Raw genomic sequence first — 17,039 nt, forward strand, 5'->3', positions numbered from 1 at the left:
AATGGGGTCGGCCGGCCCTGCCAATGAGGAGTCCCTTGTTTATTTTAAAGGGAGTTGGCCACCCTAGATTGACACCACATGGAGCAGTATGGAGACATTGTTTTTTTCTGTTGATGAAGGTCACCAGCTACTTCCTTTGTATTGGATTCGGCTGCAACACTGTTTACCCCTGATACTCCAAAAGTGTTTTATGGACTCAAACACTTCACCCACCCCTCCATTGCCATAGTGGTGAGTACATAATGAGGGAAATATAATTTTTTTGACGAGCTATCCCTTCAAGCCGATGAGACAAATTGTGATTTGTGAATATGGGCTTTTCAAAGAATTGATTATTGATTGATGGCTGCAGAGGCGCCATCATGCCTCCACGTGTGTGGGCTGGATGTGGGGTGTTGGACAAATCTGGGCCAAAACAATTTTGCACTGTGGGAAGCAGGAAGTGACGGGTGGCTACCATGGGAACAGGCCTGCCGTAATATTAATTGGCAGTCGGCCTGTGACGCAAACGCCTCGTCTCCGAATCGTAACTCATCGTTCTTTTCCGTGACTTCTCCCGAGCCAGCGACGCTGCTAACGTCACAGCCACCACAGGCTGAGGTCTCGGCCGCAGCGGTGCGTTCAGGTTCGGAGCAGCAGAGCGATGGTGGCCTCCGTCCCTCCGGTTCTCTCGCCGTCCATTTAACGAAGAAACCCGGGTCTCCCGCCGACGAGGCCCACTACGCGATGGCGAACCACGTTTTCCCAGACCAGGAGCAGCTGCTGCAGTTCCTGAGGAGGCTCAAGGAGGTTTTCGACGTGTGTGACGAGGATGCCGACGGCTTCATCCGGGTGGAGCACCTGCTGGACCTCGGTGTTCAGTTCGGACAAGGAGACGAGGTGAGACCCAAGCTCACACAAGCTGCTCCACACGTCCTGTATCCCAACTGGCTTCCGTCAGGTTCATCGTGTGTTTTAACCACACGAGCCGTCCTGCGTATTGAATGCACGTCTCACCACTGTCACGTTCGCCAGCAGCAGATGTGTCAGTCTGCTGTTCCAGACAGAAACCTGTCAGTTCGCCTCCTCCACATCCACCTGACATGTGTCCTCTGTGCTCCGTGTTATTTAAACGATGAGCCAGAGGAAGAGCAGGTTTTAACACATCAGGCTCACGACTGTAAGAGATCTTGTTTCTGACTTGAACCTTGAAAGAAAACACTGGTATTTGCATTAAGGCTAGACGCTAGGACACAAATGACTTCAATATAATATCACGATCACTATCATCTCAAGTGTAAAGACGGATCCGCTCCAGAGTGAAAGCTGTCACACTTAATAAACACACTCTCGATCTATCATGTGCTTTATCTCCTCACTGTGTTTGCACAATGCATAAGCAATTTATCGATATATGTATGCATAAAATGTCGTACTTTTGTTATATTGCTATTGATGGAAATGATATTTTTTTTATTATTAATGTTGTTTTACTGCACAGCCCTAATTGGCATTAAAATGGCTGTTAAGATGACTTAACTGGGCTACGTTAATCCTAAAACACCCTCACTTAAAATGAAGTAGATCTTTTTGACATCAATCTATTCCAGCAGGTTACCTAATATAGCAGTGGTTATTTGTATTTATTTGCACAAATTAAATCTTATCATTAGGACCATACTGTTTTTAAAGTGGTAAATGGCTTTACTTATCCTCGTTGTAGGCCATGCTTGGTGTTACGCCGATAGCATCGTCAGTATTTACATTTTTGATTCTTTTCATCAGTTTTGTCAGGTATTAAACAATTCTTAAAAATTAACCATTTCACTATTGACCTTCCATTAGATATAAGTCATCGTGATGTGCTGTACATTTACTGGTATCATCCTCTACCACTGGTGGTCTCACTACTCCCAGAAACCTCAGCGGAGCAGACATTCATGTTTCTGCATCATTCTGACTATTGCCTTGCTTTGTCCACTGTGTGATGTTTGAAAGTTAAATCTGCACTGTGGCCTTTGGGGAATTTACCTCTTTTTGTGAAGCCATGACAGATTAATGATTTGGAGTGATGCGTTGCAGGTGTAATTGAATAGTTGTGGGAGATGAGCATTCTTGGGTAATCAGATTTAAATCAGACTTTTTGTTCTTTGTGTTCCACTTGTGACTGACTCCATGAGCCGGTCAAGCAGCAGCAACTGAGACAATCTAGTTAAAAAGTAAAGTGAATTTCCCCATTCAGTCTATGTTCAAAGGGCCATAATCAATAGTATCTTTAACATCTTCTGAGAGACTTGAAGATGTCAGGCCAAGACTCATCTTATCCAATCGGAAGGAGCTTGAGAGATTCGTCTGGAAGAATGGGATAAACGATCCTGAATCTAGGTGTAGAGAGCTTGTAGAGAGAGATACATATTGACAGACTAGCTACAAAGAGAGATTTAAGTGTGTAGGTGATGTGCTGTTTTAGGCCTAACAGAAGGAGCCACAGCCAATTCCAGCCTTAGCTTCAGTACCATGGAGAGCGCACCAGTACCACATCACACTGTAAATATTTGAAGCCAAATACTGTTTAGATCTTGGTTATTTTAAAAGTTTGTGCTGAAAAATTCAAGGTCTTTATCAGTGTGTTTGAAATGATATCTGGAGAGAGGTGTTCGCACAGCTTCTCTGCCCAGTATATTGCTCTGTTACAGCTCATGGATTGTGGAGTGAGAGTATTCTGTAATGTTATGTATATGCTTATGGAGCATTTAATTGTCAAAGGCCAGATTCTTTGTGTGTGATGAAATAGTAGGGTGTGTATATGCTGACATTGTCTCCATATTTGATCTATTAATCTATTTTTCAGTACGTAATGAAATCCAACCAGCAGAGACTTTGTTAAATACAGATATTGTTACAATAAACACACTGCAGTGACTTCTTTGGTTGGTGGAGAAGAAGCAAAAAAACAATCTGTTTGAATGTACCTTTACGTGTTGGGCCGAGCTAATCTTAATACATGTGTTAAGAATCAGGGAATGTTGAGAGCAATGATGTAGATTATATTCTGAAGCCTAACTTTTGTAGTACTTCACTGGTTTCTAATGCACACGCTCTTTTTTTAAATGCATAAATACTACCACCCGATGCATCAGTGACATTGTTGTCCCTGTGGTGGAAAAACTCTTTTGTTTGCACCAGGATATTTGATGACGTTTGTTCTGATCTAAGGAGAGACAGAAGGCAGTGTTACCTCAGGCAGGAATGTACCGATCATTCCACATAAATGATAACTAACCGAGAGAGTGGATTTTCCTTGAAGCTGTCATGGCGGCTGAGCACCAAGAGCACATCGCTAAAAATAACTCAGCTGTGCTAAAAGGAAGGTACTTTTTCATGGTCCTCCTCCCCTCTCCACTGCTCTCCTCCCATCTCTGTGTTCGTTGTCACCATGGCGATGAGAGCTTCACAAGGAGTCTGAGCGGATCGGTGGTTGATTAAGTAATGAAATGATCCACCGAGCTGCTGAAAACTGCCTATGAGATGATGCTCTGTACCAGTCCTGTGTTTACATTTGTTCATCAGATAGTTCTCATCACCATAGACACTGATGTGAGTGGTTGTGTGATTGGAGAGTTCACTGAAGTGTCAGATTGCAGCATTCAGTCTGAAATGAGATTTTTATTCCTGGTGTATTTCTTGTAATCACATTGCTGCTACTCTACTGTACACAAGGACACACTCACTAGAGATGACATGCGATATTTATCAAAGCACATGAAATGCATTTCATACAAATGCTTTGTCTTTCTATATTTGTTTGGTTATCGGGATATATTTGTTTTTGTGCAACTAAAGTTCGAGACTCATCTCAAGGATAATTAAATCAAACAAAAATGGACCTGACCACAGTTTGTAATATCCCAGCATAGGATGTGAATGCTTATGTAAATGAGAGATTTGCATTTTGTTATAGAGTTATTCAATGTAGACTGATACAAAATGTAAATTGTATCTATCTACAACACAAAAACAATGCAAAAAGTGAAGGGCTCTGAATAATTACTGAAGCCCCTGTATCCTACAGGTCTTACTAGTCTCCATCACGCAGCCGTATCTATGATTTTCTTCTGACATGCTGTTTAGTCCTTGTTCATGTTGCGAAGACAGCTCCATTTAAAAAGGATAAATGCTACATTTAAAATAAATAGAATTGGCAGAATAGTATTAATTGATGATCGTCCTCATACAACTGACACCTGCATTATTGGCCCTGTTCAGGTCTGGTATTAATATCCATTCTGAGAGTTTTAATCACTAGTAGACAAATAAACACATACTTCATTTCCGTTTGCAAATATAAATGATGTTGTTTTTAGCCAGACTGACTATACAGTGTCTGTCAGTGTGAGAGCGAGAGAACAGAGCCAGCAGGGCCTGGAATCAATGCCCCTAGCTTTACATTTGGAAATCAGTCATCTCTTGGGCCCAGGACACATTTGCTCTCAAACTACCAAAATGCATCCCAGACCACTTCCGAATGTGATCAGATCTCAAATCAATTGAGTCCTTTTTTATGGAGACATGTGGGGCAGAGATTTGTGATTTAGTGCTATATTAATGAAATGAACTTCTTCTGACTTCTATCTCTTGCAGGTGAAGGCATTGACCAGGCACCTGGATCCTAATGCTCATGGGAAAATCAACTTTAAAGACTTTTGCCATGGAGTGTTTGCTATCAAAGGTAAGAAAGCTAAATACTTTATTTAATCCATGTGTGTAATAAGCTGTAGACACACTGGTAAGAGACCTCTGGAACCTTCAGACAGAGGCAGCTGACCTGTGTTTGTGCTAAGCTTAGTAACTGTTCCTTCATATTCACAGTACAGAGGTGACTGTGAATAGTGTCAATCTCCTTGTCTTAAAAATTTGTCCTGAATAATCTTCCTGCAGCACTTTTCTGAAAGTAACATCATCTTTGACAGAAGGAGAAACATGAGTTCAAGCTGATACCATCTCCCTCCTCCAAACCAAAATCTACAGTGCTCACTTACGATGTAATATTCCATAAATCAGACCTTTTTTGGTTTCATTTATCTTTGTATGTACATAACTAACTGCCTGGCACCGGTGATAAAGAATACACATTTCAATCAATACAGGCTTGATAAAAAGCAAACCACTTAATTATATTCTGCTGACACTGATCATATGTTCTGAATCCCAGTGTAACAACTGTCTCTGAATGCAAAGTGTCTGTGCACTGCCTTTAGCTCCAAAGTGTAAATGTACCCTCTGCACGGGTCCATTTTTGCAAACCTGCACCAGCCCACACCTACAAAGCTCCAAACTGGACCTGACTCCTTACCCTCAATTATCTCAAAGTCAATTCTGGACCCGTGACCCGACCCATCACGCTGATTAAACACACACGCTGAGTTCTTGGAAAAGTCTCTGTCTGGGCTCCTGCAGCTGCTGGTGTGTTTTCACACTGACAACGTGCTGAGCTAGCTCGCGCCTACCACAAGCTATTTGTGTCTGTTTATCATCCATTTTGATTCAGTAGTCAGTTCTGTGTCAGTAGTGACAGTAATCTGAGGGGTAATGAAGGATCGAAGGTGGTGTCGTAGGCAGCTGACTCTGCTTCATATAAGTTTATTTAAACGCTAGAAATACTGCACACATTATTTTTGACTGCAAACATTATTTTTACCCATCAAACTTCCTTGAGGTTAATAAACCCTCTGCCATTGTTCCTGACTGGCTTACTGTCTCAGACCCACTCTTAATCAGTGAGATCATTTTATTCCAATACACCATTAAACACTCCGCAACAACAAGCTCTCCCCCAACCACCACCACACTGTGTATGTTCAAGTGTAACTGGCAGTTTGTCTGAGAGGAGGGAGTTTCACCAAGCATCTACTGCTGTTATTTAATCTTAACTCACTGTCAATCCACTGACATTGCTTTCTCTCTCTCTCTCTCTCTCTTCCAGGTTGTGAGGAGATTCTGAAGATGGCTGTGGGTCCTCGGAGTGCGACCTCCAACCAGCAATCTGTTACCGACAATGGTTACGTTTACCAGGTAAAGTCCGTTCTCTGTGAATTTTTGAGCCAAAGTTTGGATACACAGAGACTGCACTGGTTGTTGGAGGCATAAAATCGCAGTGCGGTTATTCTAATTATATTTGCCTCCATATGAGCCTCCATATGAGCCTCCATTTACTGAAACTCTGCTTTAGTCAATATGAGTGGATTCCACCATGTACAGCCGCATAAGTGAAACAAATATATTGTGTATTGCAAAATATCACACGTTACTGTGTGTATGTAGCAGTACAGGACTAGATTAGCTTAACTGAACTGTTGCTTAGCAACAAGAGAGTGCGAGCGAGGAAAGCTATTCTCCATTTGGCCAGGGTGCTGGGCTGCTTGGTATGTTCTGGTGTGTGGGGGAACCCTTTTAAATGGTGTGCTGAGGTATATGAGGGGACGGCTGCGACTCTGAGCTTCATTAGCTGACAAACGATGGATGAGGATCTAGGAGAATCAGTGGTAGTCGTCCTTGTTGGGACGAGATACCATAGAATGAACCAGTCGAAGCACAGAGCACGTGTCACATCTAACTGGCACGCCCATCCAGCACAAACCAGCACCATGCCAGTGGGCTGCACCCAGTGAGACGGAGGTGTGGCTTTGTCCCAGCTAAAGCTTCAGTGTGTTTTGGAATATAAATGACTGAGCTGTGCTGAGAGATGCTTCTGGTCGAGATTTGAACACAGGGAGCCTTCAAGCTTCAGGAAGACGGTGGGTTCATCTCAGTACTACCTTTGTGATAAAAGATGCCAGGTGGTTATTAGGAGGACACACCGGCTCTGGACTGGACTGGGGACATGTGGCTCACACACTTTTTTTGGTGAGGTGTGCATGCATGTGCACATGTGTGTATGTAAGAGGGAGACTTGTTGTGTACCTTGCCATGGCCCAATCGTTGGGTGTAGCCAGACAGTGACATGCATAATTTAATAAAAGACTGATCTGGGGCACGCTACCTCCCACACTGTATGAGATAAATCAATCCAGGAGATCATCCAGGCCAAATACTACACAGGCCACATAGTTTTATTAATTCTGTTTAAAACATACTTAATGATACCACATCAAATGAAATACTTATGTGAGGAAACAATAAAGAGAAAAAAGCTATTCAATTGCAGATTGAAGTTAAAACCAGGTTTAATTTGTGTTAAACAGAACAACATCACTATTGCTGTGTCCTCAGAAGCTGTGGTTATGTGTTGTAGGTTATGCCAGGCTGCTGTGTCCTGTTGAACTAACCTTAATGTCACTACATGTAGTTTTCGTCTGAAACTGCTGCAAATCTTGTTTTACGGAGGTTAAGTTTAGAGAAGGTCTGTACTTACAATTTATGTAATGACGTTTAAAATGTGTCACATCTCTCTGTTCCTTTTTTGACTCAAGAGTTAATAATAAAACAGTTGAATCTGTGCTTGTTTTGTCAGAGCAGTCAGGTTTAATTACTTAAATCCGACCATCTGGATGGAGACTGTGGGTATGAGTCATTCGCTGCATATTACAAGTGGATACATTTTTCAAATGTCTTTTTAATATCCCTTTTGTTACAGGAAATAACAACAAACTCCAATCGGAAGTTCCCACATCTTTTTACACTGACAGTGCATGTGCCTGTGACATTGACTTGGCCACTGTAGGGATAATTTCACTTCACTCAAGCTTTTGTGATAGTGGTTTATTACATCTCTGCAAGTTCCAATCACAGCAAACAAATCATCAGAGTCCACAAGCACCCCCCCCCACACACACACACCCACACCACACACACATAAAAAAGCAAGTGTTATATGAATACTGAGTTTACTGTTATTACTCCTTACTTGATTTTCGGTAGTAAAATGATGCTATCAACCTTGAGTACCCTGAGATATCTTTGCTTTCTCTGCCAGTCGGGCTATAGTTTTGCAAAAGTTATATTGGACCCCATGTTATTTAATTTGAATCACAAAGTGGTTTTGTGTTTGTACTGAATAATATGCACAGAATACAAATATTAAAACTCCTGTCCCTCTTATTATTGAGCGCATTTACTGACACACAAGTGTTTAATATTCACACATGTGTTTCTTGTGTTTGTGTAGAACGGTGAGGCCAGGCTGCCCAATCCAATCATCATGTGCACCCGCTCCTTCCCTGAATGCAGTGTTTACAGGGAGGGTTGTGGTCCTGATGGGGAGTGTGACATGGACAGCAGCACTGAAAACGCCAACACCTCTGACTCTTTGCACCCAACACGAAAAGACAGGTCAGTCACACATCAGGGGGACTGAGCCCAGATTAGGACCAGTTAGTTGGTTGTTCTTAGACTTTGTCAATCCTCATTGTCGTTGTATTTCCCATGCCACCCAAGCCAACTCGCTGGCTCAGCGTCCACGTCCGTCATCTCTGGTGAGGAGCAGTTTGAGGACTACGGTGAGGGGGAGGATGTGGATTTCATTCCCAGCAGCCCTTGCCCTGAAGAAGACAACCGAACAAATGGCTTCTCAGATCTGGGATCATCGCTTCCCTCGAGGTCGGTGGTCTGGCGATGTGCTCACTCTAAATGAGCACATCTAGATTTTGACTGTTTTCAGCAATGTTTTGCAATAGATAAATTAAGAAGAAATGGTAATTACAGTTACAAAACATTACTTAATTAATCAAACAATCAAATCATATTTGTAGAGCTTATTATCATAGATCACAATTTTCATACTTAACAAGGTGTGACATCTCCTGCCCTTAACCCTCGACAAGAGCGGAAAAACTACAAAAACAAAACCTCAGAGAGAGTCACTTGTGAGGAATACAAAATACTTACAACTGGCACAGATGAAGGGAGCAGTAATGACAATTACAATGATAGAGGCTTGCGCAAGGCAGACCTTAGCCAGCTTCAACTATAAGCTTTATCAAAAAGGAAGGTTTTAAACCCACTGTTAAATGTAGAGAGGTTGTCTGTCCCCAAAACTGAAAATGGGAAACGATTCCTCAGGAATCGTTATAGGAATTGTTTCACAGAGTTGTTATATTCTTTGTATTTGCAGTGCGGGGCAGACGCCCCAGAAGATGCGGCAACTATATAACAGTGAGCTGCTGGACATCTACTGTTCTCAGTGCTGCAAGAAGGTGAATCTGCTCAATGACCTGGAGGCTCGACTTCGAAACCTCAAAGCCAACAGGTAAAACACACACACACAAACACTTTTATAAATTCCCAGCATAAGATGCTGCATCCATATTAAAGGGGAGACTTATATGTTACTATAGCAACCATATCCCAGTCTGGTGGAGTGACTGGTTGTAAGTTATTCTCTATGTAACCATTTTCAGACATGAAATCTGGAGAAAATCTGCACAATCGGGTCAGAACTTTGTCTTTTGTACATTATTCAGAGTATTTGCTTGGGGCCTGAAAGGAGAAACTCTGAAGAAGTTCAGAGTCTCTTGCTGGGACATTTGTGTTTACACATATTATCTGGAGTTCGATGCATGTCTGAAAGCAGCTTGTGAGAGATTGATAAAGCGCAGGAACAAAGAGCGTTTTTTTGGTTAAAGATTACGCAAAGTAGATCATAAGAGTTTGTGACATTGATAATGGTCTCAGAGACCAAACGCTCTAAGCAGAGCCAACAGCGGACAGGAACAGTGTCAGCACTAAAGCAGAGGTAGTGGTTGGAGTAAGTGAATCTGTATAAAGAAGTGGAAGTAGGAACAGAAGGTAGAATGTAAACAGCACAAACTGCAAAGCCGTGTGTGTGTGTGTGTGTGACTGAGTTTCTCTCTTGTTTCAGCCCTAACAGAAAGATAACCAGCACAGCATTTGGACGGTGAGTGACCTGACCTTCCCACTAATGAGCATTACAATAAAACTGCTGCAGTGACTCTGAGTGATGGCTTCACCATTTAGCAGTAAGATGATTAGAGCTGTGATAGAGGAGCAGCTTCCGAAACACAGCCTCAGCTTGTTCAGCTTGTTCAGGGGGTGATGACGTGATAACAGTGCTTTTGGTTTCCACCGTGTCCTCTCCTCTCTGCAGTCAGCTGTTCCAGGCCAACCACAGTGTGTTTGGGTCGAGTCAGGGCAGCAGCACCGAGGATCTGTTCACCGACAGCATCGACTCCTGTGATCTTGACATCACAGAGAAAGTACAAACCATTTCCCCCTACTACACATTACATGATATGTATCAGCACCATCATGCAGTTTCTGTACAGTATATTAATTAAAAGAATGCTTGTTTTCCATTTCTTGCTCAGAGTTAAGTTCCACTCTATGTGTGAGGTGAATTTGAAGCTAAAGTCAGATGATTCTTCTTAATGATCCTAAACATGTTTGTTATAATGTAAAGACGGAAAACAAATATAGAAAATTTAATTAGATTTCATTTTGATTTTATGCTGTTTGTGCTCTCAACTCTTTAAAGTTCCAGTGTGTAAGATTTAATTGAAAGGGATCTACTGGCTGAAATGTAATATATATTAATCCTAGTGATGTTTTCAAAAGTGTGTTTCATCTCAAATGTACGAATTGTTTTTTTCTTTACACCAGAATGGGTCTTTTATATTTAAATACTTTATATTTACATCAGGAGCAGGTCCTCTCTCCAGAGGCTGCCATGTTTTTTACAGTAGCCCAGACTGGACAAACTAAACATCCTTTGAGTTTTATGACAACTGAAGGCTACCTCAGGTTCTCTTTCATGTTTGCAAGGTGAGGATGAGGTGAGGGGGACTCAGCTGCAACATGCAACCTCACCACTAGATATCAGTAGATTCTAAACACTGAACCTTTAATGGTCCTGATATAAAATTAAGGACTTTTCTTCTTAACCTGAGGGGAAACGCTGACATGCTACATATAAGCTAGTGGAATTAAAGCGAGACACTGAAAGCAAACTGAACCTCAACCTTCTCACCCTCAGTTTAGGGGCTGAGACAGTAGGAACTTTTATGATACAAATTGTATAACACAAACCTTGCTCTTTTCTAGCTTCAGCCTCATGAGTTAAAGGCTTGATTGTTTCCCTCAGGTCAGTTATTTGGAGAAGAAGGTGACAGAGCTGGAGAGTGAAAGTCTGGCAAACGGTGACCTCAAGTCGAAACTTAAACATGAAAACACACAACTAGTCCACAGGTAGGAAAACACACACACACAAACCTCAGGTGCTTTTTTCTGTTAGAGTAAATTTAAACTCTTTGCTTTGCTTGTCTAGATAACTATCTAGGAATAATACACTTCCATCTGAAGCACTGTGTTAAACATAGCATATGTTTTGTGTAATACATTTTTTTCCACACTTTGTGCCTGTGTTTTCTCTCCAGGGTCCATGCGCTGGAGGAGCAGGTGAAGGATGCTGAAACGAGGGCAGACCAGTGTCTGGAGGAGGAGAGCAAGAGGCACCGGGAGGCTTACACCAAGATGGAGCGAGACAGAAACTTTGAGATGGACCTGCTCTGTAACAGGTAACCCCATCAAGAAATACACCATCCATCCCAAAGACAAAACACATCATTAACTTGTTGTTTATTCCCATATTCCACATGATTAACATTATCAAGAATTACACCTAGCTTGTTTACTCTACAACAAAATAACAGATGTGAAATGAAAGTTCCTCACACCTAAGTACATACCAGCGCGCCAAAATAATTCCTTCCAAAAGAAGTGGTCTTGGTCTGCCTCAAACTGAGTCATTGTTCGGTTGCTGTGTGAAAACACTTTTTTGGATCATTTAGAATTTCTGACCAATTACAGGAAGTTGAGACAGAATTAAACAATAGAAGAAGAAAAAGAAGTGGACGACATACTGGTCTCTCCAGAAACAGAGTTGGCCAGGCTGGCAGGATTGTTGCAGTCTTTACCTCTGTCCATATATTGTTTGAAAGACAGGGACGTTCATTTAGCACATTCAAACTAGTGTAGAGTACTATACCTGAAGTTTGTGATGCTGGTTGTACTGCCATAGTGACATATGTGTTACACAGGTTACAGCAATTAGAAGAGGAAAATGGAGAGATGAAGTTAAATGTGTGTCGACTCAAGTCTCAGACCGAGAAACTGGACCAGGTGAGTGTGGCTCACTGAAAGGATAATTCTACAGTATTACTTATTCATTGTTCTTTGTATTTTTGGCCATAATTCTTATTAGTAATGATACTATTTTAATCAAGTGTAAGTTAATTGCATAGATGGTCAGACCCGTCCTAAATAAAGCAGATTATCCCAACTTGTATGTTACTTTGCAGGAGAAGCAGAGAATGACAGACAAGCTGGAGGACACTAATCTGAGGCTGAAAGATGAGATGGACCTTTACAGGAAGATACTGGACAAGCTCTGGCACAACCGCCATGCGTTTCAGAAGGAGAAGGAGTCTATGCAAGAGGCAAGTCAATCTAGTTAACAAAGAAGTACGTGAATAATGTTTAGCACTTGGATTCGATCTTATCTCCTTCTTGCAGCTGATTGATGATCTGCGCCGGGAGCTGGAGTATCTGCAGCTGTTTAAGCTGGAAATGGAGCATCCTGGGCAAGGCAAGGGGTTATCCGAGTTCAACGCCAAGACCAGGGAGAGTGAAATGGAACATGAAGTCAAGAGACTGAAACAGGTTCACACACACACACACACTCCAACTTGTTCGTCTGGTCTTTCACTTGTCTTCATTTATGACCTTGTTGTTGTTGTGTGTGTGTGTGTGTGTGTGTGTGTGTGTGTGTGTGTGTGTGTGTGTGTGTGTGTGTGTGTGTGTGTGTGTGTGTGTGTGTGTGTGTGTGTGTGTGTGTGTGTGTGTGTGTGTGTGTGTGTGTGTGTGTGTGTGTGTGTGTGTGTGTGTGTTCTTTTACAAAAGTGCTTGTGAACATTTTCACCGAACCAAACTCCAGATCATTAACTTTTAGAGATGTCTGGTCAGGATAGGTGAGGGGGGATACACGAGATGAAATGCATTGTTACCAGTGTAAAGCCAAGGTCTCTTGTTCTGCAGAGGATGATGATAACACAATAGATATTTTAAAGGACCACCAATGGTGAGTCTGACTGTGACAGGGAAAGAGAGCAGGCCAAAGGGGCGCGGCACTCAGATCTACAATGCAGCAACGGCAAAGTTTGTATTCATCATGAAACTGGAGAGGGACAGATTGGCCACTACAGTCTAGGTACTTGATGGTAAACATTGTGATGATGTGTAGAACACGTGTGCAGGGAATGCCTCAATCCTTAAAATGTTTTTTATTCCCCATGGTTTGTCACACTGTTCTGGTTGATTCACTTTGACCTACATCTACACAAATAGTGCAAAATATACACAAGCTGCACAGAGATTGACTGTGTATATGTACATGACAGATATCATATCATATCATCACTATTTGTCATAAATAATTTAGGTAATTTGAGATGGAGACATTTTATATAGCACAAATTTACTTTTGGTTAATGTGATAATGTTTCTCCTATATATTTTCTTACTTACAAATGAGACTACCTTATTAACAACCTTTTGATACTGTACTGCACTTTCTGTGTTAGAGACACCAAACATCCAGAATCTTCTCTGAGGATTCGTTCTGCATTTGCTCCCACAGGAGAACTACAAGCTGCGGGATCAGAATGATGACTTGAACGCTCAGATTCTCAGTCTGAGTTTGTATGAGGCTAAAAACCTCTTTTCCTGTCAAAGCAAGGCCCAGTGCTTGGCAGCCGAGATCGACAACGCGTCCAGAGATGAGGTAAGTCTGCCGCTGGTGGACAGATGTAACGTAGTTTTGATTTTGATGTTAATACCCTTCAAATGGGTTTGTCTTTTCTGTCTCTTTCAGCTGGTAGATGCTTTGAAGGAGCAGGAGGAGATCAACCTGCGTCTGAGGCAGTACATGGACAAAATCATTCTGGCCATTCTCGACCATAACCCCTCTATTCTGGAGATCAAGAATTAAATCTCTCTCTCTCACAAACACACACACACACACACACATAAAACACATGTGTCGCTGTAGTTGAGTTGAGCTTCCATTACCTGACCATTAGCCTGATTATTATTAAATGCTGATAATTAGCTGCAGTTGAAGGGCTGGGAAGAGTGGAAGAGGTGTGAGGAGAGAGTGGTCTACTTTCAGAAATGACATATTTTGGCTTTCAAATGTCAGTCGTGATTGATGTGTCAACACCCATGATTATAGCAAGTGCAGTTTAATACTAAAGCTCCCAGAACTCTGGGGTCAATAACCACTTGTTGGTCAGCGACTTTGTCAGAAATACAGAATAGCGATTTATTACAGTGAGGTTCAGTTGATCGATTCCTGTGGATCGCTCCAACTCTGAATTTCCAACCCTGCAGCAAACAATTACAGTTACTTTAGAGAAATACTTACGGTGTGTAAATACTATCACCGCTACACACACAGACACACACACACACACACACACACAGTACTGTATTATTCATCAGTGGGATCATCACCACAGCATTTTTCCTCCTGGACCACTAATAATATTGAAATGTCTGTCAGTCACTGCAGAACTACATGTGCCACCAGTGTTTTATTACCTCTAATATTTGAAGCCAGTGTAACTGCCACTGTTCACTTTATTACTTGTAGACACTGTCATTTTTCTGATGGGGATTCAGACTGAATCAGAATCCAGATATAAAGTTAGCATGTTTACTACAAACTGTTGCCAAAGCTGTCTGTCATGCTGCAGGTGTTCCAGACAGCCATTTGTTTCTTTCACTTCATGATACTATGAAAATCTCTTTGTAGAGACTTGAAATCTACTCAATATGACGATTGCTATAATTCTTCACAATCATAATATATATTTGATGGCAATGCTGAGCAGATTTTTCGAACCGATCTACGATTATATATATATATATATATATATTAAAGTTAGGATGAAAGTTGGGAATGAATAAATACCAGTGGAAGAGTTTAAAAAAAAGAGTTCAAGATTTTGGGGATTGCAGCTTTTTGTAGAACAGATCCTGGAGTCAGGATGTTGTTAGCTTAGCTTAGCATAAAGACACAGCTGGACAACTTCTCTAAAGTTCATTGAATAACAATTATCTCAAATGAGTAAGCTGGATGTTATCAGTGGAGTTATATTTTGGATCTGCTTCTTGAGTGATGAAGAACTTATTATATTTAAAATACTAGAATGGCACCAGGTATAGCACATATCTCTGCCAAGGACAAACTGTACCTTATGAAACTAAATCAGTTTTTTTAATTTTAGTTTTTCATCATGATCCATGAATTATTTCCCAGGAAATTGATGAAATGTAAAAATGACAAGAAAACGCTCTATCTCCCAATCTCCTGGATTCGTCCAGATCTGTGCCAAAATGTAATTGGTCTTTCTCGGCCCACGACCCATCCTTCCACAAAGTTTCATTGAAATCTGTTTGCGTAATCTTGCTGACAAAAGAAACTAAAAAAACATCTGACAGGGTGGAAAACAACACTTGTCTGTGCAAAGTTGCACTTATCTTATGGCCAAAATGCACTTGTTTGTTAGATGTATACACACAGTGTGTTCTGATGAGAAGCACTGAATGTTGAAAAAATGTTTTTGTTGAAAAATCTGCACAGGGTGTCTTTAAGTCAAATTGTTCATTCACTGTATCTTAGCCTATAAAAAAATGAGGGAGAAATCCGATTTGACTGACAAGAATTATTTCCAAATAGTTTTTAGAAATACTGAAGTATGTATCCTTATTAATAAAAAAAACATTAACCTCATTTTAAGTGAGTAAGTCACTCACTTAAAATGTGATTCTGCCAGTGTTGTAAGTTATTTTCATTTACTCTTAATCAAGCTAAATATTTAACTGTGCTGGTAGATAAGCTAACCAAACACACCAGAATGTTACTCCACGTGTGTGACAGTGAGGAAGCAGTATTGAGCTGCCATAGTGAGCATCATACTTTATAACTAATGAAGCTCGATTTGCTCCATTGCACAAACGTGTCACCAAGTGATTGTTTCCACTGTTATTCGCTTGTTCCTTTACAGGCTTTGTGCATTTACATATGAGGAATTAACACATTATTTTGTATGATTTTGCCCATTGTTGCCACTGTAAGTGAACATTTTTTTTATACTGACATTTTTTATTTATTTGGACACAGTATTTGTGGTGTCACATGTTATAAATGTACAGAATGTAGTTACTATGTATTTGCAAGTCATTCAGCTTCTTAGAAAGTCTCTTTGAGAGATCTGACACAAAATAAAAAAGTATGTGTTTGTAGATTATAATAATCGTGATATAGCACACTTCAAGTGTCATATTCAAAGTATTTACCTGGAATAATGATAGTAAAACAATAGTCTGTCACAGCTCACATGTTCACTCGGATTTATTTTACTTATGTTATGCACACGGAAATATATGTGATGATGATGTACAAATTAGATGTGTAAATAAAATGCATTTGCTTTGGCATGATGAAGTTGGTTTGGTTGTGTGGTACTTTCCTCAGAGGTTCGGTTCATGTGTGTCTACTTTGAAAGTGGATCAGGCCCCCTTCAGAAGGATCGCTGGGCATGGACATGTAACTGCTGCAGGAGAGTCTGCTCTCTCCTAGAAATGCTTTGAGGGCATAGAGCTCCCTATAAGCCTCCCCTTCAGACACACACTCACACACATACACACAATAGAGCAAAGTGGGAGGTGCATTTTTAGAATTTGTTCTGATTGTCCTCTATTCAATTTGGGGAAATACAATTCTGGTATGGTAAAACATGAACAAACTTAAAGTTGGTTTGCAATTCAAGATGGATTTGGTCTAGAATTACAGGAATCTAGTCATCTAATTTTCTTTAATTGTTTGTAAATATCCTTTTTTGATCGTAGTAGTTCAATGTTATCTCATAGGTTTTTAAAAAAGGCACAAAATACCAGAGGAAAATAAATGTATGTGATGCCATTATTCTTAGTAAAATACAGGGAATGCAAGCAAACAATAGAACTATAGACATCCATAAGGAGAA

General features: G+C 40.9%; 1 protein-coding gene across 1 annotated transcript; it reads left to right on the forward strand.

Annotated features, from left to right (window-relative positions):
- The first annotated feature begins 726 nt into the window (after positions 1 to 726).
- rab11fip4a (RAB11 family interacting protein 4 (class II) a) lies at positions 727 to 16,454 on the forward strand. The gene is made up of 15 exons (XM_053443506.1): positions 727 to 879; positions 4,621 to 4,708; positions 5,963 to 6,051; positions 8,144 to 8,307; positions 8,413 to 8,574; positions 9,089 to 9,223; positions 9,836 to 9,871; positions 10,082 to 10,190; positions 11,075 to 11,178; positions 11,367 to 11,507; positions 12,030 to 12,111; positions 12,291 to 12,428; positions 12,505 to 12,651; positions 13,628 to 13,771; positions 13,862 to 16,454. Exons 1-15 carry the CDS (start codon positions 727 to 729, stop codon positions 13,976 to 13,978), a joined length of 1,809 nt encoding a protein of 602 aa, XP_053299481.1. The 3' UTR covers positions 13,979 to 16,454.
- Positions 16,455 to 17,039: the final 585 nt, after the last annotated feature.

Source organism: Pleuronectes platessa, chromosome 16, assembly GCF_947347685.1.
Source record: "Pleuronectes platessa chromosome 16, fPlePla1.1, whole genome shotgun sequence".
NCBI classification, from domain to species: Eukaryota; Metazoa; Chordata; class Actinopteri; order Pleuronectiformes; family Pleuronectidae; genus Pleuronectes; species Pleuronectes platessa.